Source organism: Gopherus flavomarginatus, chromosome 3 (assembly GCF_025201925.1).
Source record: "Gopherus flavomarginatus isolate rGopFla2 chromosome 3, rGopFla2.mat.asm, whole genome shotgun sequence".
In the NCBI taxonomy this organism is placed as follows: domain Eukaryota; kingdom Metazoa; phylum Chordata; order Testudines; family Testudinidae; genus Gopherus; species Gopherus flavomarginatus.
Window position 1 is genome coordinate 149,946,699 of NC_066619.1, and position 22,723 is coordinate 149,969,421.

General features: G+C 44.5%; 2 protein-coding genes and 1 pseudogene across 10 annotated transcripts in view; 2 read left to right on the forward strand and 1 right to left on the reverse strand.

Annotated features, from left to right (window-relative positions):
* CENPC (centromere protein C) overlaps positions 1 to 6,035 on the reverse strand; it is a 75,585-nt gene extending 69,550 nt beyond the window's left edge. The window contains exon 1 of one of the 5 annotated variants that reach the window (XR_007773287.1): positions 5,794 to 5,951. Coding sequence is in view for 1 of the 5 variants with exons in the window: in XM_050944987.1 (XP_050800944.1) it covers positions 5,794 to 5,808 (15 nt within the window). In the remaining 4 variants the exon portion in view is untranslated. Of the gene's footprint in view, positions 1 to 5,793 lie in introns of all 5 variants that reach the window. The other 4 variants (XR_007773288.1, XR_007773289.1, XR_007773290.1 and 1 more) reach the window with 4 other exon arrangements.
* Positions 3,999 to 4,862, forward strand: LOC127047117 (noelin-2-like; annotated as a pseudogene).
* A 502-nt stretch (positions 6,036 to 6,537) lies between the features above and the next one.
* The window catches only part of STAP1 (signal transducing adaptor family member 1), a 39,354-nt gene continuing 23,168 nt past the window's right edge, over positions 6,538 to 22,723 (forward strand). Inside the window, exons 1-3 of one of the 5 annotated variants that reach the window (XM_050945051.1) lie at positions 6,538 to 6,934; positions 10,149 to 10,234; positions 18,903 to 18,974. In XM_050945051.1, coding sequence (XP_050801008.1) covers positions 10,223 to 10,234; positions 18,903 to 18,974 — 84 coding nt within the window. In that variant the 5' untranslated portion in view covers positions 6,538 to 6,934; positions 10,149 to 10,222. Of the gene's footprint in view, positions 6,935 to 10,148; positions 10,665 to 18,902; positions 18,975 to 22,723 lie in introns of those variants that run through there. The other 4 variants (XM_050945049.1, XM_050945053.1, XM_050945052.1 and 1 more) reach the window with 4 other exon arrangements.

Consider the following 22,723-nt stretch of genomic DNA (forward strand, 5'->3'; position numbering starts at 1 on the left):
CACACTAAATGGTTTGATGACTTTATTCCACCAACAAGTCCTTGGGGTTTTTAACCTTGAATTTGTAACATGGCTAGGATGGGCATGCAGGCCACTGAAGAAAATTGCCAGAATATTCCTATGATTGACAACACATAGCTATATTGGCATGGCTCTGGTCCTGCAGTTCTTCTGCGTTGTCTTCAGCACTATTTGTATTGAGTCAGCTCTTGTGTTGCCATTAGATTTTGAGGCTTAAGGCAGAGTAGTCAGAGGCTGGTTGAGATGAGAAGCTACTTCAAAGGTAGCAATAATGATATATTAGAGAGCTACTGGATATTTCACTGCCTCGGAGCACTTAGGTTGGAGCTGTCACAGCTTTAGTAGAGTGCCTCTTCTTGGCCACACACCAGACTGTTGATAAATCCTCTATCTAGCCCTCCACTTCTAAGAGCTGCATTTAGAACCAGCAGGGGCCCCTCAATGTTTAATGTTAGACAGTTACAGAGTGATGTTAACACCTCGATTCCATCTAAATTAACACAAGTCCCTTCCTCCTGGATCAGCCTCTTCAGGTGATCCCAGACACTTACCAGGTCACTTTATTGACAGGTGATCTCTTCTCTGATAAGCCAGTTCTCCTGGACAGTAGTCAGCCAATGTTTTAGAATGATTCAATGTCAATGGGAGAGCACTTAAAACAAGGACCATCTGTTGTTAGACTTTGCCATCAACCTTTGGAATTTAAGTCCAGCATGGAGTTAACAGGACAACAGACAAGGTAAAAAACATCACAAATGGAGTCTGCAATCTGATATTGTCACAGCAGCAAAGCCCCAGTGCTAATGCACCAAAAGCTATTCAAATGAGAGACTTTTAGCTTGTATGAAGATATAAACCGTTTCAAGATAAGCTTCAAAATGGCACTGCTGGGATTATCCCAACCTGAATAATGCCACTGCAGAGTACCCACGCACTCAGCAGAGGAACTACAGGTTTGTGCTTTGAGGTAGACAACTTTGAAAATAATTTAGATCAGCCTCAGGACAGCTTTTAGCAGAGCATCTCTCAGAGGACCTAAGATAGAATTTCAGGTATTCCTGTCTCAACCTAACGGGGTCCTTGATAACATCTGTTGGCACATCCAACACTCAACGTCACACTATACTTGATTTCCAGACACTGAGCACAACTCTCAAGCCTAGGGGTAACTGAATGCGAAACTGCACTCAACAGACATTTTAATGCCTCCGAACTTCCATTCTTCCACCAGCTAGACAGGAACAAGGATGACATCCTGTGAAGAAATAACCAGGGCAGCCACGCATCAAGACAAATCCCAAAGGCTCTGCGGAGAAGACTACATCAAAGCCCCCACTTAACATGAAGCAATCTTCCTCAAGCATCAAAACCCAATGACAGTACAAGAGCTGATTCAAAGCAAACAGCGATCATGTCAATGGAGAAGCAACTGCAGGACCACAGCCTTGACCACAGGCAACAACGAACCCCCAGGACTATACAGTCAAGAAAAGCAGTAGCAGAGAAGTCATGGAGGTCCAGGTCATGTAATCCAATATGCACATGGATCAAGAACAAGTTAACTCTTAAATAACAAGGAGTGACTAGAATGCTATTAATCTAATACATGGAACAAAGTCTGCTACAATCAGAGAGCAGGAACCAGCATCAGAGGTGCAGATCCAGCAGGAAGTTCCATTGCTTGAACATGGTCAGAAAGATAGCAGTTGGGAAGCATGTAGAGGGAGCTGAGATACAATGGTCAAAATGTGATTCTGAATGTACAGCTACTGGTAACTCATAGTCATCTTTAAGATCTGGAGCAGATCCCACCTGTATCACATTGAGAAGCAGAAGACTGAAGAGTACAAGCCTATGGATATGGCATTGCTTGAGTAAATTTTACTTGTTGCTAGGTCTGTTTCTCATAGTCCTTAGAAGGCCATGTCCTTAGACATGCTACCAGACCTGCTACCAGAAAATGGAGACGGGAATATTTAACATTTATGAGACTCTCCCAACAGCTGAGGAAAACTGCCTGAGAAACTTTAAACACAATAGCACAAAGTTCACACAAAATCCAACTACTGTAAAACTAAGTTTGATAGGAACTCGTGTATTACATTGTGGAACCCTGCTTAATAAGTGTTGTGGTGAGAGAGCAAGTTTAAAACACATATGTAATACACATGGTAGAACAAGCTATTGGTAATTAATCTACAAACCCTTACATAAAAAACATTTGTCTGCATCCCAGAATGATTACTTAGACCAGGCCTGCACAACTCGTAAAGCGGCGAGGGCTATATTACTCCAAACAAAACAGCTGAGGGACAAACCCCCCTAGCCCCACTGAACACCCCCCAACCCCCGCCAAAACACAACACCCCGCCCAGCACCACCCAGCCCCCCTGAAATACTCCCCCCCCCCCCCCGGCACCACCTGCCCCACGGAAACAAACACTCCTTCCCCAGTGCTGCCCCGAGGAAACAGCAGCATTGAACCTTGGTAATAGGGTATAGCAGGCCCCTAAGGTAGTATAATTAAGGTAAAAGAAAAATGTCTCTTTGCTATTAGTAGAACAAGCTCTTCCCCCAACTTTGTAATCAATTGCCCTGTTTAATGAATGAAGTGTGAATGAGAAAGGCGTGGAAGGCAGCATCTCCAGACAGCTGCAATCCTTGGAGAGGGGATGGGAGCCAGATCAGATCAGGAGAACAAGTCAGCCACTGACTCCTCACTCGCCTACTCACCCCCGCCACTGCCTACCCACTTGCCTCCTCAGCCCCTCACCCCCCTTGCTCACCTACTCACCCCTCGCCACTGCCCGCCCACTCGTCTCCTCAGCCCCCACCCCCCTGGCTAGCCTCCTCAGCCCCCGCAACTGCCCGCTCGCCTCCTCAGCCCCTCACCGACCCCGGCTCACCTCCTCATCCCCTGCCACTGCCTGCCCACCTCTTCAGCCCCCCTCCCTCACCCGCCACTTGCCTACTCATCCCCCGCGAGCTACACAATGAGCCCACCTACTCACCCCCCATGGGCCACACAGTGAGTCCACACGGGCGGCATGTTGTGGAGGCCTGACTTAGACTGACCTACAGAAGTCACTTTTAAAAATGAACTGCAACAGATTTTTTTTTTTTAGTTGAGCCCATTTTTTTGCTTCTTCATGAATCATTTGCTTAAAAAAGGACTAAAAATTCATTTAGCCAAAAAAAAGGTTTGCGTCTGTTTTCTTTATTTAGCCTGAGAAATATTAGGAATGTCAATCCTGACTTTCCCTGAAATTGCTGGAGAACTCGTTGGTAATCTCAAATGTGTATGAAACCCTCTCACACCTTAACTAAAGAATTGGGAATTCTGGAACTTCAGCAAAGACTTTTTCTCATAAATGTTTTTGAACAATTTTTTTTTAAGTCACCATTAAAAATCTATTACATTTAAACTGCTGAGGTTTCAGTCTTTTGTGATGTAATAATCCCACTGGGTCTTCTACATAGTTCCAGACCTGAATTTCTAATATTTAAAATAAGTACATCATAAAGAAGCATCATAAAGAACATAGCCTTCTTTCGCCCTTTGCGGGTCACAAGTCAATATTTGCCATTATATGCCAATTACCATAGTTATTTCCTATTATAACTAGACAGAGAAACTTCTCTAATAACCCCAACGTACAGTAACTGCTGGGAACTGTTGAGTGTAATGAGGACCCTGCTGCAGCAGGGAGTACTAAAAAACAGATTATCAAGTACATTAAGATGTCTGGATGATAGGCACTTCCTAAACATCCCCTTGTGCGAGACAAAGAGCCCCAGCACAGGAGACTGAGGGCTTGTCTACACTACCGAGCGGGGTCGATCTAAGATAGGTAACTTCAGGTAAGTGAATAGCACAGCTGAAGTTGACATACTTAGATCTATGCGCCTTCACAGCAGTAAGTTGACAACTGACACTCTCTCATTGACTCTGCTTGCACTTCTCATTCTGATGGAGTACCAGAGTCGACAAAAGAGTGCTCAGCAGTCGATTTATCGCATAGAGACCCCCGCTGGATCGATCACTGCCCGTCGATCCAGCGGGTAGTGCAGACAAGCTCTAAGAAGCCTGGAAAATCTACCTGGCTTGCAACATGCTGGAGTTCCGGACCTTGAACGACTTCATCACGGGCCAGAACTTCGTGCAGCACCTGCTGCCGCACCCCTGGGCCGGGACGGGCCATGTGGTCTTCAACGGTTCCCTCTACTATAACAAGTACCAGAGCAACATCGTGGTGAAGTACCACTTCCACTCGCGCAGCATGCTGGTGCAGCGCAGCCTGAACGCCGCTGGCTATACCACCACCTTCCCCTACTCCTGTGGGGGCTTCTCCGACATCGACATCATGGCGGACGAGAACGAGCTGTGGGCGGTCTACACCACCAACCAGAACGCCGGCAACATTGTGGTGAGCAAGGTGGACCCGCAGACGCTGGAGATCCTGCGCAGCTGGGACACCGGCTACCCCAAGCGCGGCGCCAGCAAGTCCTTCATGATCTGCGGCACCCTTTACGTCACAAATTCCAACCTGGCCGGGGCCAAGATCTATTTTGCCTACTAAACAAACACTTCTAGCTACGAGTACACAGACATCCCGTTCCAAAACCAGTACTCTCACATCTGCATGCTGGATTATAACCCGCGGGAGAGGGTGCTGTACACGTGGAACAATGGCCACCAGGTCATGTACAACGTCACGCTCTTCCATGTCATAAAGATTTCGGGTGAGTTTTGAAGCCACTGCCGGACTTGGTTCTTCGCTCTTTCTTTTTTAACACTTCAGGATCAACCGTTCCTTTCATGAAACAAAGCCCAGAGGTTCTTCTTTGTGATTTTTTCTTTCTTCCTGTGGTTGACATGATGCATGGATCTTGTCTGCTTTCATTGGAGCCAAGGTCAATTATTTTATTTTATTTTATTTTTGGTGGCAAATAAAAATGATCTCTTTGAAAAACAAACAAACAAAAACATGCAGCTACCATCACACAGGGCAGCGTCAGCCCACATGCAACAGGAAAGAGACTGCAGGGAAGATGTGCTGGCCTGTGCTACAGGTGGAGCGGACAGCCCACATCACCTAACACCCACATGTTATTGGCTCCACCCACGGTCGTATACTTAGGCAGGCAGCTCCATAGGGCATGGGGGGCGAGCTTTGTATCTGTACAGCGCCTAGCACAATGGGGCCCTGGCCTATGGACACTACTGTAACACACCTAAATATCTACCCCGAGGAGGGGGCTCCTGGGCGCTACCATAACACATCTAAGAAATAACTACCCCCAGAGGACCTCCTGGGTGCTACCATAAAACACCTAATAAATAATTACCCCCCGTGGGGCTCCTGCTCACTACCGTAACACACTGAATAAATAACTACCCCCGGGGGACTCCAGGGTGCTACCATAAGCGAACCTAATAAATAATTACCCCCAGGGGGAGCCTCTGGGCTACCGTAACACACCTAATAAATAATTACCCCCCCCGGGACTCTTCGGCGGTACCGTAACACACCTAATAAATAATTAGCCCCCCCCCGGGGCTCTTCGGCGGTACCGTAACACACCTAATAAATAATTACCCCCAGGTAGGATCCCCACATTCAACCCCCCCCAACCCCGCCCAGCATCCTGCCCTGGAAACCACCCCCCGCCCAGGACCCTCGGCTCAGCCCCAAGGCGGGAGCGGGAGCCCCGCAAGCAGTAACCAGGCTCGGGCCGAGACAACCCCAAGCCCTCCCCCCGCTCTCTCACCAGCGGCTCCGCCATGTTGCGCCAGCGCTGCCTCGGGCCTACGCTGCTGCCGCTCCAGACCGCGCCCGTGCGCGCCCGCGCGCGCCGCCCGCCTCCGCTCCGGCTATTTGAAAACTCGGGTCTCCGCCGCTGCGCACGCGCTCCTGCCGAGGGAGGAGATGGGGAAAGCTTATTGGTTAAAGGGGGCGTGCGTCATAGAGAGACGTCCCCTCCTCACCGCTTGCTGGTGGGTGCTGCGCCTGCGCACGAGCCTGTTTCCCACAAAGTTGGCGGCCCCAGGCGGGAGGGGTCGGAGTAGAGACAGGGAGCGACTTCGCACACCCGCCTCCCGGCCCCGCCCTCCGCGCGCACCCGCCCCCCTACGCACGAGCCCGAACTCCTGTTCACCGCGCGCACCCGCCCCCCCCCCCCGGCGCATCCGCCTGAACTCCCGTCCTCTGCGAGCACCCGCACCCTGGCACACCAGCCTGTACCTCAGATACCCGCGCGCACCCGCCCCTCGGCACACCAGCCAGCTTCCCGGCCCCGCCCTGCGCGCGCGCACACACACCCCCGGCACACCAGTCGGCACTCCCGTTCTCCGTGCGCACCTGCCTGTACCTCATCCCCGCCGCCCTCTGCGCGGCCCCGACAGTCACATCCCCGCCGCCTTCCGCGCGCGTATCCGCCCCGGAGGCCCCCATTCTGCCGGGGCTGCGCACTCCTGCCTCACAGACACCAGCCTCCCCCCACTCCATCCTCCTCCCCCCACCCTTTCAAACGTGCCATTTTCTTGCCTGCTCTCACCCACCCGTTTTACTCACCCTTGGCCGCTTCTGCACACACTGCTACCCCACGCCGTGCCCTTGTGCATTCATATGCCAGCCCTTCGCAAGCTCCTAGACCTACCCCCCACGCCCCCCTTGGTGCTAAGCTAGTCTGTCATGAACTCACAGCCCCTCATGCCTTCACTCCGAGCCATGTGGTAAATAGTGAACTACCGCCGCAGAGCCAAGGCTAGAATCCCACAGCCAGTGCCTGACCCCCTCCCTCAGCGGTTTACAGACCAGTTGTAGACTCTGGGGGTGGCTGTCAGCCCCCTGGAGAACTGTGGTTAACAGACTGTGGTTTTCATCTGGAGAACCTAAAGCAGTTCACAAAGGTGGGTAGAGTTGGTTTGGCAACACCCATTTTTTCATGTTCTCTGTGTGTGTATATATATATATCTATATCTCTTCCTTCTGTTTTTTCCACTGCATGCATCTGATGAAGTGGGTTTTATCCTATGAAAGCTTATACCCCTATAAATGTGTTAGTCTCTAAAGTGCCACAAGAGCTCCTCCTCCTCTAAAGATACAATACCTGCTGTGCAAGATTCCCACTCCTGCCTATTGGCTGCCTAACATGGGACAGGTGCTATTCTAGCTTTGAGGTCCATGTTTTTATTATTAGTTTGTTAAGTTCTGTAAAATGTGTCTCATTTTCTGGGTGCCCAGCTCTGGAGACAAGGGCCTGACTTTTTAGGAGCGCTGAGCACCCATCACTCACACTGAGATTCATAGAAGCTGCTGGTGCTTAACTCTGCTAAACTCTAGGCTGTTGGTGCTAGAAGCGAGCACCTAAAAACTGAAGAATCAGAGGCCATTTTTGAAAATTTGGCCCATAGAAATTGGAGGCATAGGGAAGATCTGTTGTTTGACCATTGTGGTCCCTTTTTGGCAACATGCTGCATAGTCCGCTTATGGCAGAAGCCACATGCTCCAGCTGTTCATCCATTCCAGCTGTGTGCTGCTGAGTACATCCTCTTTTCTAGTGTACCTCTCATGGTCAGGCCTGGCTTATTTTTAAATTCACAGTCAAACAGTCCATTGCTATTTTGACCACAAACATCAACCAGACATCAGCCCTGTGACTCTGGCAGTTGCTACCATCTTTCTCCATTGGCATAACTGACACACAATCACATCAAGTATTCAGATAAAGGCAATTTCTCAAACATTTTACTTTTCTTGTCCCAGAAAATTGCATCTTGCTTAAAAATGTGTGTTGTAATGGGATTTGCATAAGTAGATGTCCATATAGACACACTAGTGTCTGCAAAAATTTTAAAGTAAAGACATTTTTGAAGTCTTCTAATTTCAGCCTCAGAGATACTCTAACTTGTCTGAGGCTGGAGTAGCCCATTAGGGTCCTTCCAGCAGCCAAAAATAGCTGGATTTCAGTGGCACTGTGGTGATAGCCCTGGCATTCCTTCTAAACTGGAGTTCAAAGGGAGCGGCAGAGAGCCATTATAGTCAGTTTAGTGCCATCAAAGAAACATCTGTGCTATTGATATTCCCTGGTAAAAAGCTCTGCTGTCTTCATGGTACCTTTGCTCCACTGGAGTGGAATAAAATGGGCATAGGGCAATGCAGAATAGGTTAGCATCTTAACAGAGGTTTTGAGGCATCTGGCTCTAGAGGATCCCCTCAAGTGAAAAATCTAGTATTATGAAAATATAAAACAATATTGCAGATGTGCCTGGAATTTATTTGGGGTTTAGTTGGTTGCTGTTTTGTTTAGTTTTATAAAAACAAAGTAACAAGAAGTTTTTGGGAACAGACTGTAGTTCTTTCATTGTGAAAATTACCTTCCCTAGTGGAAAAGGTGGTATGGATGATATTTCATCATAAATGGCACATCTCAAAAGAAAGGGAAGCTTCAAACAGGTCTAAATGTCACCTCTTAAATGGTACAGTGTATCTTACAGTTTGTGTGTTCAAAAAAAAAAAAAAAGATGATGAAAACTTCGAGAGAAACTGTCACACTGCTCTAGAGCTGAGAAGGCAACTCACTGAGAACGAACAGTCACTTTAAAATACAACCAAAAAAGTAATTTAAAAAAAAGACATTTATTTAGGAATAGTTAAGAGGTTTACAAATCCTTGTTATTTAAATATCAGTGACAAAACAAGATTTCCACAGCAAGCTTCTGTTTAGAGAAACATCACACACTGATATACTTTAATATGGTAACACCCTGTTACAGAGATCTGGTGATTAAAAAGTCAGAATCTTTACACTATATGTGACATGCTATTTCCGGTGATTTTATTAAAAAGCAGCATTCTTAAGAGTTAATAAACAAAGGAACTGTTTCTCCAGCATCCTACACTTTATACAGTCATTCACATCCCTGCAATGTGAATATAATGCTACCATTCTGATTTACTAGCATTTGACATCCGTTTTCCATTCAGACAAACACCCACATAAATTGCAGCACAGTGATCAGCCAGGTCTAGTATTATTTAGATAGTAATGCTTTAGACCTCAAGGGTCTACTTCTGAGTTGAAATATAAAATCTTATGGGGTCAAAACCTTCACTAAATCGTTCTGTAATCTGTCAATGTAGTAAGACTGCATCAGTTATTACATGTTGATTTCTGCTTTGAACTGGTGGTGGGTTTAGATTGTGCTGGCTTTCCAAGGCTGGAAGTATAGTAACTGCCCCTCTTCAGCTACTGAATGTCGCAAAAATGGTGCATATCTTGCCCAATTGCTGAATTGTCCTAGTAAAGTCAAGTTCTGCCATTTTACTACAAAAATATGCCAAAAGTAGCACAACTGGGAAAAAAAATTGCCATCTAATAAATTCTTACAAAAAGTTAATAATATGGACTTTTCCAAGAAATCATTACTTGCAGAGTAAAAATAGATGTTTTACTTTCACATAATTCTGCAAAGTACTAGATTTTCTGTTATTCTTGCTTAGCAATTGCACAGTCTAAAAGTTGCCTTGCAAGCAGGTCACATATATTGAAGCCCTATTGGATCTGCGTGAAGGTTGCAGGGAAGCAGAAAAAGAGCCTTGAGGGTAACCCACAAGAATAAGGGGAAGAAATGTGTTCCCTTTTTATAGAGCACACTTTCAAATAAGTTTTGCTTGTTTGTTACCTATAGAAATTTCCCAATGTCTTGCTGTCCCTGTTCTTTCTTGAGGATTTCTGGAAGGGACAGACCTGAAGATAAATCCTGGCCCTGTTGAAGTCAACAAGAGAGTTTTGCCATTGACTTCAATAGGGCCAGAATTTCACCCTGGGAAAGGGAGCTCTCCCACACCTTATCTGAACTTTTGGGGATGATGGATTTTTCACAAAGAAAGATTTTCCCCCAAGTGTTTGTCAGAAATCTGAGTTACACATGCATCAACAACAAAAACAGCAGTTTTCACTAAAAATACCTTCTTCTCTCAATCACTCTTAGGTCAGAATTCCACCCGATCTCCAGCAAAAGCAATTGTCGGACATTCTTAATGTAAAAAGCCAAGTGGAATTTTTAAAAGCCAAAACAAACATTTCAGAAGCAAACAGGCACAATCTCTCTTTCCTTGCAGATTACCTGTAAAGATTCCAGAGTCTGAACTGTGAGAGGGAGGTTTCTCTGACAGATCCCCAACTAAATCCAGTAATGATAATCCTGGTAAGAAATGGAATAATTATCATTTGTGATTGTGAACCTTGGTCTGCAGGATGGAAACATACAAATAGCGTGCTAGGAAAGTTCCCTTTAATCCATTTAATCTTGTTCCTCTTCATATAATACAGTGAGCAAGGGGTCTGTGCAGTGTGTTTATTTAAAAATAACTACTGAGACTTCCTCTTTGTACCGTCACCTTGTTTTCTCAAACCGGGGTGAGCTTTCCTTTGCCAGAGGCTGAAGATAAGCAGACGAGAATACACAGAGGAAAAGAACACAGCCAGAATTCAGCAGATAGGGAGGGAGCAGGATGGCTGAGTCTGAGAAAATCCCTGAACCAGCCCCACGACGAATCTTCCAAGAGAGACAGAGGATTACTGCTCTGCCCCTGTACTTTGAAGGGTTTCTATCTATCAGACGTGCACAGCACCAGGTAAGGTGCACAATCCAAGCAGCTGCATTCAATTGAACTTTTTCTGAGAAATGTGTTGTAACTCATTACAGGTGTTGAAACCTGTTCCTTAGGGCTGGTCTGCAGCACCTCAACTTGCACTGAAATAATTAAATCTGTTTTAATTCACACCTTTAGTTATTTTAGTGAAAGTCCTGTGCGCTCTTTATTTCAGAATAAACGTGCCCCATTACAATTTAGTTGAAGTCATTTTTTCTACCAATTTAAGCAAAATCAAAATCAGAAATTCTTATTCTGAAGTAAGTATCCACACACAGATTTGCACTGAAATAACTAAAGGTGTGAATTAAAACAGATTTAGTTATTTCAGTCAAGATTGTGTGTAAACAAAATCTGAGTATCTCTTGGCACTTTCTTCTGTTGCATCAGAGAGTAATAGTTCCCATACTTGAAACTACTTTTTTTTGCTTTCAGATTCTTATTTATATATATTCAACTAAATAGACTCTTTAACAAAATAATATAAATATTACATGCACATAATAGTCTCCATATTTATAGACATGCATTTCCTTTTCTGTAGACAATATTATAACAAGCAAAGAGAGAAAGATGTTGATTTCTGAAGCTGTAATTTATTTTGGGTTTTCCAATAGACTCTTACTCCATTTCAGTTTTATTCTATAAATGTATATAATCAAAACAACTGCATTACACACCATAATATTCAGCACCCCATCATTTTTTTTAATAATCTACAGGAAAGTTGATTGGGACTGATTTCAGATCTGCGATAATGAGACACATAGATTACATTTTAAGCCACAAGAGCAAAGTTTGATTTGTTAATATTGTTCTGAAATATCCCATACTAGTCTTAAACCTGAAATTGTCAGTCATCTAGCATTTAAAATGAGCATAGTGTTGACTTATAATAATTAAAAATATATAATGCTGAAATCATTTAACTTTTATTTATGGACTGCTTTGGAAACATAGTACAGTGGAATTTTTATCAGGCAGGACAATAATTTACACCCTGATACTGATCTGGTATGCATGTGTGAACATTCTTAGTTAAACATTTACAGATCAGATCCTTGAACATGCTGATTGCTTTTTAGTATACATTTCTTTATTTTAGCTCTCGGTAGTGATCATTATAATTGAGATTGCAAAACAGTCCCCATTATGATCCTTTCCCCTACCCAGTTATGGCCATACAAGATTTAATATTTTCTGTGCTTGATCACTGCTCAAATATGATTTTTTCAAAAATAAGTTTGAAGGTAAACTTGTATTTCCCCATAATTATTTTTAGTAGAGTTGGGGTGGGGGAATACATTTTATCTCATAAAGAGAAAAGTAACTACTACCCCTTTTTTTTTTTTAAACTACAATATAGCAAGAGGAAGTTCAGAAGAGTGATATTTTTGAACATCACTATTAATGATGTATCCCAGCATGGAAGATTGGTTGAAATTTCATTATGCTGCGTAACAGTACAGAAAAACAACAGATATTTTTCAAGTTCCCCTGTGTGTGAAATCTTTTAAAAGCCACCCTCTCTCCAGAGTCACTAACTCACATACTGGCAGTTCACTGCACAACACTGAGATCATACATGTAATTGATAATTTTTCAGCACTGCAATATGATTTTCTTGGGCATCAGAAGAGGCCATGGAAACTTGTAGTGAGACTATTCATATCAGGAATGGGAGAGGTCTGTTACAGAACTGCATTTCCTTATGAAATTTTAATAATGGGAGGGGTTGCTATCAAGGTTAGGTCAAAAGTGTCCAGGAGCAGGGGTATAACAATAGCTATTACCAAAAGTTTGGCTTTTGCAGACGTTTACATTCCATCTGTATTCCTCTTCCCCTCTTTATGGTCTTAACTGAGACTTCAGCCCTGCCAAGAGATTCATGTAGGTGGATCCTTATGCCCATGCGGATTCCTTTTCGGGAGCAGGGCTTTCGACCATGCATTCTCTAAGGCATGGAGTCTGCCTGTATCTGTATTTTAAAGCACCATGCACATTTATGGTGCCATATAAATTAATAATAATGACTGAGTATGCTAAGATAGTCGAAAGATTTGAAGGCAGCTTCAGTACGTAGATGGGATGGAATAAAGATACTTCTGCCCATCTCTCCCCTCCATAATTGTTTTGCCTGCCACCAGAAAAGATCAGTTTCCCTAGAATGTTTTTTCAGCAGGGTTTTAAAACTCTAGCAGGTCTCCCCAAGCTCGCCTAGGGGTGTGCGTTGTTGATAAACATAGTGAGGATTGCTGGTGCTATGTGAAACCTAATATGTGTAGCAGTGAATGGGATAAAATAAAAAAATAAACTGAGCCATTGACAAAATGTGTACTGAGGTGATTACAGATGGTCCTAGACCAATGCAAAAAACCCCATTGCTACACCAAGAGATCAGCGTTACATTTAAGAGGCAATACCTCCGAAACTGTCATGGCTAGAAATATTCTAAATGGTGTCAGCTGTTGCAGTCCAGGGGACATGGCATTGCTCAGCTCCTCTGAAAATCAGGTCACTTACTTAGGCCTAAATGGGAGTTTAGGAGCCTAACTTTTAGACTTTCATTTTTGAAAATCTTGACATTTCAGGACCAATACATGACTGAAGCTCTCATCTTGGACCAGCGATTAGAAAAATAAAAACTTCAATCTGAGATATGACTATCATTAACATTGTTATGCTTGTATACAGAGCATACTATAAAATAATTTAATAGAACGTTTATATAGGACCTTTCATCCTGAAATAGCCTCCAAAATGTCACATACTGAAAGACAGCCAGGTGTAGGGAGAGAAGATGATGACCCACTGGCACACAGTATGCAGTGTAACAGACTGAGGAGGGGAAAATATTGGCTAGGAAGACCAAGACAGTACACCTCTCTTCCAAACTTTCACATGCAATCTTTTATGATCAAGCAGAGCACCAGGAGCTCTGTGTTTGAGGTATCAGTTCAAATGTGTATCTGCTATTAATAAAAAGTAGAGCCGGAACCAAGCTATGAAGTTTGCAGTTGGATCTGGAGTCAAATTTCCCTAAAGACAGGATGTGGCTTGGATCTGTGGTTCTTGGTCAGGGCCTGTTTATAATAAACAAATTAGATACTGCACATTCATTACTTGCCCTTCAAAGTCTATTTGAATGTGATAAATAGAACCACATGAGCAGACCTTTGTGCCCAATGTGATTCCCCATTGACTTCTGTAGGGCTCTGAACAACCAAAAAGTCAACTTGCACAGTTCTTTCCGCAGAATCGGGTCCTTAAAGGCAACCTTGCCTGTCTCTCCCTGCTCTCCTTTCCTTCAGCTCCAAATAAATGCCGGTGTTGATGTGACTGGCAGAGCCATGAAAATCAGTTAGAGAAACAAGGATCTCCCATCTGTGCTACAGTTTACATGCATATCTAAGGAATGACTTCTGTTGACACTGGAATGCTAGCTGGCATGGACAGAACTTATCTTTAAAAAGTAGCTTTGGCAAAAAATTTTTTTTAAAAATACCTATTTAAAAAATGATGCACCAGCCATCGGAATTATTTAAATTAAAATTTGTTCAAGAAAAATTTCATAACATGGAGGAAACTGAAGTGTAGATGGAGCCAGAGAGCACACAGGAGTTATATGCTACTAAGGATGGATGGTTGAAAGACAAAAATAGCACAGTGATTCACATGTATAGGAATAGGTAGCACAGTAAACCGAAACACCAAGAAACCACAAGTAAACTACTAATCTTGCTATTCAAATAGTTAGTAGCAATCAGACTTATTCTAAAACATTTCTTCATTTTATCTAGCATGATGGAAATAGCCATGTTTAGTAGCACTTTCCCACCGGTAGTTTTAATATTAATAAATGTGCATTTATATAATGCCTCTGCTCTTAATCCCCAAGCATTTTACAAATAGGAATCACTTCAGCCACCTCTGAAATGCAGTAACACCATGAGTAGAACATGGCCATTATCACTTGGGCCACAGCATTATCACACAACAAATCGGAAAAGGGAAAACTAACATTACATGCAATTGAAGTGGCAGTTCTGGACAGTCAGTTACAGAGCAAGTGCTATGCTGAGAGGGCAGCACGGGTTCACAATTTTATTAATTTTAGTTGGAATAAAGGTGACTAAGTCTGTGCACCTTATTTATAGGCAGTGGTGAGGTTGTTTACCCGTGACCCAAAAACATTCCTGAATATATAGAGCTTGTAGAGTGACTAGTTTTGCTCATTCTTATTAGGGTGAAATTCATGCCTGTGCAGAGAGTCTATATAAAGACTATGCACTACTTAAGCCTTCAAAACAGGGGGTTATGAGAGATTAAAGTGGTGCATAGCCCTTGTGTCAGCTTGCTTTGTGTGTGTGTGTGTGGGGGGGGGAATTCACTGACTTCAGTGGAGCTACAGTGGCATGTGAAGAATCAGACCCCTCTTCTTTTACATGTTATCCAAAGTGGGGAGCCTGACAACTATAGCTGTATGAGAGGATCAAGTCTCCCGAGTACTCATTTTCAAAAGTAAATATTCTTCTTGTAAAATATTGCCAGTTTTCTTGGTCCAAATTGTAACTTTGCCACAAGGTCATTGTATGAGGCAGCACCAAGTTGGGCTGCCTCTCATGCTTTGAGAAGCAGATAAAGATTCGCAGTCTGCGTCTGCTTTGCAACGGGGCTGGAGAGAAACATGTATCAGCTCCATGCTTGGTGCAGTGTACATCCCTCAGTTTATCAATTCAGAAGTTACAAGAATTCTGTGGGGAGAAGCACACTAATCCACAAGTGGTTCTGGAGAGCTCCTGAAAAGTATTATTTTGAGACTGAAGTTTATGGGGGAGAGGTCACCAGGTAGAGGTTTTGGGGAAGGGAGGGAATATCCTGCATGCCTTCGTTTGTCAGACCTAGCAGACTTGCAGTGTTTACCCTGGTGTGAGAAACTCTCACTTTTTTGCCAAAAAAGTACATCCATTTTACAGTTTTACTATCTTCATTCACTAGTCCATAATCAAGGCCCTTTTTCTTTCTCTTTTTAAACCAAATTTTACCAAAAAATCCCCAGGTTTTACAAAAGGTTTTACTGATTTTCACCTGAATGTTAGTTATTTTTTTTAAAAATCCAATCCATGACATTAGACTAATTTATTATTAACCTACACACCTCCACCTATGTGTAAATGTGAGGTTGTCTGTTAAAGTAAGGCAAGGTATTGGAAGAGACACATGCCTGCATGGGCATATGTATACATACTGTTAATGTAGAGTTCATGAAATACACCACTGCCTGAAACTGCTTTTACATTCAATACTCTTCCTTTTCTCTTTGTTGCTTTTTTCTGTCCTCCTGTCTCTCAATATTAACCACCCTTGTATTTACCCAGAAAACTATTAATTTAATTTTATGCACTGATTTTCACTTGTTTTTTAATTTTTGTAATGAACACCAATAAATACTTGGGCAATTTTAAACAAATAAAATCCCAAAATGAGAGGCTTTGCCCATAATATATGCTTCTCATGCATCCTCAGACAAGAGAGCAGAGTATTTAATTGCAAGTGTCTTACAGCCTTTCCCATCACTAACTAGCATGTTCATTATAGGGAAGATTTATAACAATAAGGCTATGGCTGGTTGCAGATCGATAGTCTTTCGTCATTGAAAGGGGAAGTAGATAAAGAGTCACTGGGAGTGTAACAATCTAGCTTTAGGTTAGAGGGAGATATTGGTGAAGGAACAAACCAGTACAGTTAATATTAATCTTTGTGGGACTAGATTGTTCAGGGGAACAATGACAGGATGTGAAGGCTTTCATCTCTGGATTTGTTTGCCTTCCACTAGTTTCCATTTGGCCCAGGTTAGCAGAGACATTATCTAATGACTGTTTTACAGCCTGTATACCACATCTCCCACTGAAATCAATGATAGAATCCTAGAAATGTAGATCAAGTCCAGCCCCTTGTGCTGTGGCAGGACCAAGTAAACCTAGATTGCCCCTGACAAGTGTTTATCCATCCTGTTCTTAAAAACCTCTAATGATGGGGATTCCACATGATTGCTAGTGGGCAATAAGCACTTTTGAAAAAAAAAATCAGACCTCACTTAGTTAGGTACTAGTGTGACATCCTGACACCCCAACATTCACCACTGTCATGTAATTGGGACGTGTTTTGTACAAAGTGTGTCTTGTGAGGTATTCTAAAAGGCTTGATCTGCTAGACATTAATATCTCATTGGATTGTATGTGCTATCGTTGTATGTGAAGTTATGAAGTTTGGCTATGTATGTGTTACCGAAACGTGTAGTGAAGTTGAAAAACACTCACAAGCAGCCTGCCAGGTACGACAGTAAACAGGCCAAACAGTGTTAATGGCTTATTGAGGAAATGCACACGCGCACAAGGATTACCCCAGGAACTGTGTACAACAGAAATGTCTCAGAGATAGCACTACACAGTGGGAACTGTTTGACCCAGGTCACAGCAAAAGAGCTTTGCAGTGAGTAAGAAGGTATAAAAGGGGGACAATGACATCATGGGGGGTCCTTACTCTCCCTACAACAACACACCTGGAAACACCTGAGGGGCAAGGACTGAACTGTGGGAAGTGATGGTCCCAGGCTAAAGGGATCTTTAGCCTGTATATGAAAACCTGAGAAAGCCAAAGCAGCTTGTGCCTTCAGAATCTGCCAGCTTGTTTATCACTCAGGGTGAGAATTTGCTAATTTATATCCTACCTATCTAGTGTGTTAAGCTAAGTTTGCTATTTTTGTTTATTTACTAAGGTAATCTGCTTTGATGTGTTGGCTATCCTTTACAATCACTTAAAATACACCTCTTGTACTTAATGAACTTGTTTTTGTTTTAAACCCAGTTTGTGCAATTCATAACGTGGGAAGCGGGGGCAAAAAGCTGTGCATCTCTCTCTGCACATTGAAGGAGAAGGCAAATTTCCGTTAGCTTATGCTGTACATTTCTCTGTGCAAGACAGTACAATTTGGGGTTTACTCTCCAGAGGGGGAGTGCCCTTGAGTGCTGAGCAGTTCCTTAGCTGAAAGCTTTCCCATGCAGTACTGATTTCAGTGTCTGTGCCTTTCTGCAACTGGGTGTGTCCCTACCTGTGTGTGTGCTAGAGGAGGCTTAGGGGCCTGGCTTAGCAGGACAGGGTAAGGTAGCCCAGGCTGGTGGAACAGGTGGACTACCTTAAGTGGCACTGCATCAGAGTGGGGGGTAACCCGTCACACCTAGAAATGGACTTAGTAGCCTGCCTAACTTTACTTACACACACACACACTTTTTTTTTTAAAAATCTTGGCCCTTTCATGTCTTCAGAAGGTGTCTAGACAGATATTCACTACCTAAAGCAGTAATCATACATTCCCAGTCAATAGAGGAAGATGTAAGGAGTCCAGGTTTTTAGTAGAAATCATGGAATAAATACAGAGGTCTATAAAGAAAGTGTATCTATGATGAACAATAAGTGACTGAGTTTGTGCTGATCCCTAACTGCTTTAAATAATTAAAACAAACTGACTTGATGACTGGGGTGAGAGGAAAGTCTGCATTTTGTCTAGTTTGCTGTTTGCCCTAGATGACCCAAATCCTGTTTCCCACCCTAGTTCACAGTCGTTATAGTCTGAATTAATACAAGTCCAGCTCTCCTTTTCATCCGTTTTCAGTACAGAGTCTACTTTTTATGCAATTTAGGGAGAGCAATGTAAAAAATAAAAGCTATTAAACAGTTCTCTTCCCCAGGCTGGAGTTCACATTTTAAATGAGGGACAAAAATGTCAAAAAATATATAAACTACTTGGTCATCAGTACTGAGAAATTGTCCGTGCTATTGATAATCCATACTGATTCCAATACTTGGTCAGTTACTATAACCAAGATATTGAACATGGATCACTATGATGCTGCTCTAGTTTTAAACTTGAATAACTCCAGTGAAGCCAATAGGGTTACACTGGCATAAACTGGAGTAACACAATAATGAATCAGCCCCGAAGTCTATATATCAGAATTCCTGACCTGGAATGAAATAATTTTACAAATTGTTTCATTTACTGGAAGTTATAAGCAGAAGGTTTTTGACCTTTTCCAAACTATAAAACACTGAAATAAACCCACCTGGGTTATGGTAGTTTTCTTATCCATATTTCATTCACTTTTCTTTGAGGGCTAAAATGATTTTCCAGGTAAACTGCCACTTGCTCTTTTCCAATAGGATTTTGAACAGTACTGGACAGAACTCAGAGGAACTACGCTTTTCTTTTATAGTGATAAGAAAACTCCAACCGTGAGTAGTACAACATGCTTGTGTGTATGTATATATGATTATTTGTAGTAGTCACTTTCACCAAGTGCGTATATACTCATTTACTGCAAGTGCCTCTCCCATCGCTGTTCTCACATCTTTGAAACCATGGAGCATGTATCAAGCACTGTAACAGAGAGCCTGTTAGAAAATGATAAAAAATGTATCTGCTCCTAGCAAGATTCTTAGTCATTCAGGCTATTCTCTGTATTCACTTTTGAGATGAGAATTAATTGAAACCACCCCATTTACTAGACAGAGTCATTCAAGAACATGTTGCACATGGCACTTATGAGAGCAAGGGGGGTTGTCCAGTCCTTGACTAAGACTTTCCCTCCCTCATGTTTACTTCAGAAGCAGCTGCTGTATGTGTGTATACACTTTTTTTTAAACTGTTTGGAGATCAGTCAGGGTGAAAGGTGCAGTATAGTTATAATATGCACATCCTCCGCATCTTGCATATCTGTACTTAAACCAGTCTGTCCAATAAACTGCTCCAACACAGAGCTTCTGCCTTTCTAGCCAAAAATCTGCACCTCAGAAATGAGGGCCAATATAAAGCAAAAGTTCTTTCATATCCCACACAGACATAGTCTGCCTTGTTTGAACTATGGTTGAAACTCTGCTCGCAACATCCACGTGTTTATGTATAGCTTCTCAGAGCAGCGTGGGCAGGGATTTTTTTCTGAGACCCATTTTATAGATAAGGGATCCAGTTCTTCTTCGAGTGATTGTTCACATCTATTACACATTAGGTGTGCACACGCCACGTGCACAGACGTCGGAAACTTTTTCCCTTATAGGCTCTTGGTGGGGGGGCAGGGGAGCCCCGCCAGAGTGGCACCTCATTCTGGTGCATTTATACCCCTGCCAACCTGAGCCCCCTTCAGTTCCTTCTTACCATCTCTAACGGCAACTTGTGAGTGTCCCTTAGCATAGTTATCAGCAGTTAACAGTTATCAGTAGTTAGCACTTCTTAATAATAGATAGTTAAGATTTCTTTGCTTAGATGTTGGAAGTTGTCTTCAGCATCAGCCCTGGGCTGCAAGGCGTGCCGCAGGCCCAGAACTTTAAGACTTGCACCACATGCCACAAGCCTATGCTGATTAGTGACCCCCATCGTGTCTCCGTTGCCTGGAGGAATCACATCAGAGTGAACGCTGCAAGATCTGTAAGGCTTTTAAGCCAAGGACTAAGGGTATGTCCACACTACCCGCCAGATCGGCGGGTAGCGCTCGATCTATCAGGGATTGATTTATCGTGTCTCGTCTAGACACGATAAATCGATCCCTGAATGCTCTGCCATTGACTCCGGAACTCCACCAGAGCGAGAGGTGGAAGCGGAATCAACAGGGGAGCCGCAGCCATTGATCCCACGCCTTGAAGACAGGAGGTAAGTCCATCTAAGATACATCGACTTCAGCTACGCTATTCTCGTAGCTGAAATTGCATATCTGAGGGCTGGTCTACACTAGGGGAGGGGATCGATCTAAGATACGCAACTTCAGCTACGTGAATACCTACTGAGTTACCTGCCGTCCTTATGGCACGGGATCGATGTCCGTGGCTCCCCCTGTCGACTCCGCTACCACCGCTCGCTCTGGTGGAGTTCCGGAGTCGAGAGGAGCACTTTCGGGGATTGATATATCGCGTCTAGATGAGACACGATATATCGATCCCCAAGAAATCAATTGCTACCCGCCGATACGGCCGGTAGTGAAGACGTACCCTTAGATTGATCCCCTCCCCTCCCACCCCTGTGTAGACCAGGCCTAAGAAAGAAACTTTCACCTCAAGCAGCTACTCAAGGAGGTCGTGCTGCAACCTTCAGCCTTGGGCCATCTGGCCTTGGCGCCAGCATCCTCGATGTGGAGTTCCCCAGCATCTGTTCATGATCCGGCACCAGTGGGGCACTGCAAGCATGCCACACTGAGGCAACGAGAAAACCCCTGGCACCATTCGACCTCACCGGCACAGTCAAAGGGCCAGTCTACAAGCCCAGGGCGCTCCCCACATAGGAAGCTGGCACCCCCCCCCCCAAGCAAAAAAACACTCAAAAGGGAAGCTTTGCCCCAGGACATCTTCCAGCTCCGGTGGCTCCGGCACCATTGAGCCCTGGGCTAAGCGCCTTGAGCGCAGAGGAAGGGCTAGAGGAGCTCCTAGAACTGCCATCCACACCAGACTCATTTGAGGCAGCAAAGGACCTCATCCAGTTGTCGGCAGCAAGCCCCCTCCCTGCCAAAGAGAAGCCTCCAGCACTGTCTTCTAGAGTGCCATCAAGAGGCAAGCCAGCAATGGTGCACCAATCAAGGTCACCATCCCGGCACTGGTCCTGGCGTCAGGCCCGATCAAGCTCGGCCTCTGGTGATTCCCAGTTGCCCCTGACCCACCAGGAATTGAGGGGACCTTTTGGACACCATGGGCCTATCACCAACAGCAGGGGCCCTCCCCCAGATCCTCAAGATCTGGCTATTCAGTGCATCGTTCTTGGTCGCTGCACAAGCCCTCCTCCACACCCAAGAAGGCCACAGTATCCAGGCCACCAGACGCTTCTCTGGAACACAGGAGAGTGGAAGTGGCACCGAGCCCGGCGCCATCCTGGAGGCAGTCTGTCAGGCAGGAACCGGAGGAGCCCCCAGCATGCGAGGAAGGACACGAAGGGCTGGAAGACGAGATGCAGAAGGCCCTCACCTCTTCATCATCCCCAGATGAAGCCAGGGTGGGCACTGCGGTGTCGGGGCTCCTCCAATTGACCACAGAGTGCACCAGGAGCTGCTCTGCAGGGTAGCCCAGAACTTGGGCCTACAGGCGGAGGAAGCAGTAGAGCAGGAAGATCCTATGGTGGACATCTTAAGCCCTGAGGGCCCCTCCGGAATTGCACTCCCGCTCATAAAGACAATCCAGTCCAACTACAAGATGGTCTGGCAAACCCCGGCCTCTAGCGCGCCAACAGCAAAAGGCATAGAGCGGAAGTACTTTGCCCCTTCCAAGGGATATGACTTCCTCTTTTGTCACCCAGCCCCCTGTTCACTGGTCGTCTCAGCGGTCAATGAACAGGAACGACATGGTCAGTAAGCCCCAGCACCTAAGGCCAAAGAGGCTAAATGTCTAGACCTATTTGGCAGGAAGGTCTATTCTTCTGGGGCCTCCAGTAGAGGATCGCGAACCAGCAGGCGATCCTGAACAGACCCAGTTTTAACTCAGCCTGAGTTTGCAGCCCTCGTGGGTAAAGGAAAGATTCATAGATTCTAGGGTCAGAAGGGACCAATGTGATCATCTAGTCCGACCTCCTGCACAAAGCAGGCCACAGAACCCTACCCGTCCACTTCTATAACAAACCCATAACCTATGTCTGAGTTATTGAAGTCTTCAAATTGTGGTTTGAAGACCTCAAGCTGCAGAGATGGTAGCCACGACCTCTCTGCAGGCCTCTCTCAACTCAGCAGATGCAGCAGCCAGAACAATCACCTCAGGAGTGGTGATGAGGTGCTCGGTGTGGCTGAAGGCTTCAGGTCTTCTGCCAGAGGTCCAGAATACCCTTCAGGACCTCCCCTTCGAAGGGTCTGGTCTCTTTTCGGACCAAACGGATGCCAGGCTGCATAGCCTCAAAGACTCCCGGGCAACCCTCAAGTCATTGGAAATGCACACCCCGGTACTGCAGAGGAAACCTTTCAAGCCCAAGCTGCCTCAGCAAAGACAATACCAGCCCTGCCCTAGGCAGGAGCTGTATC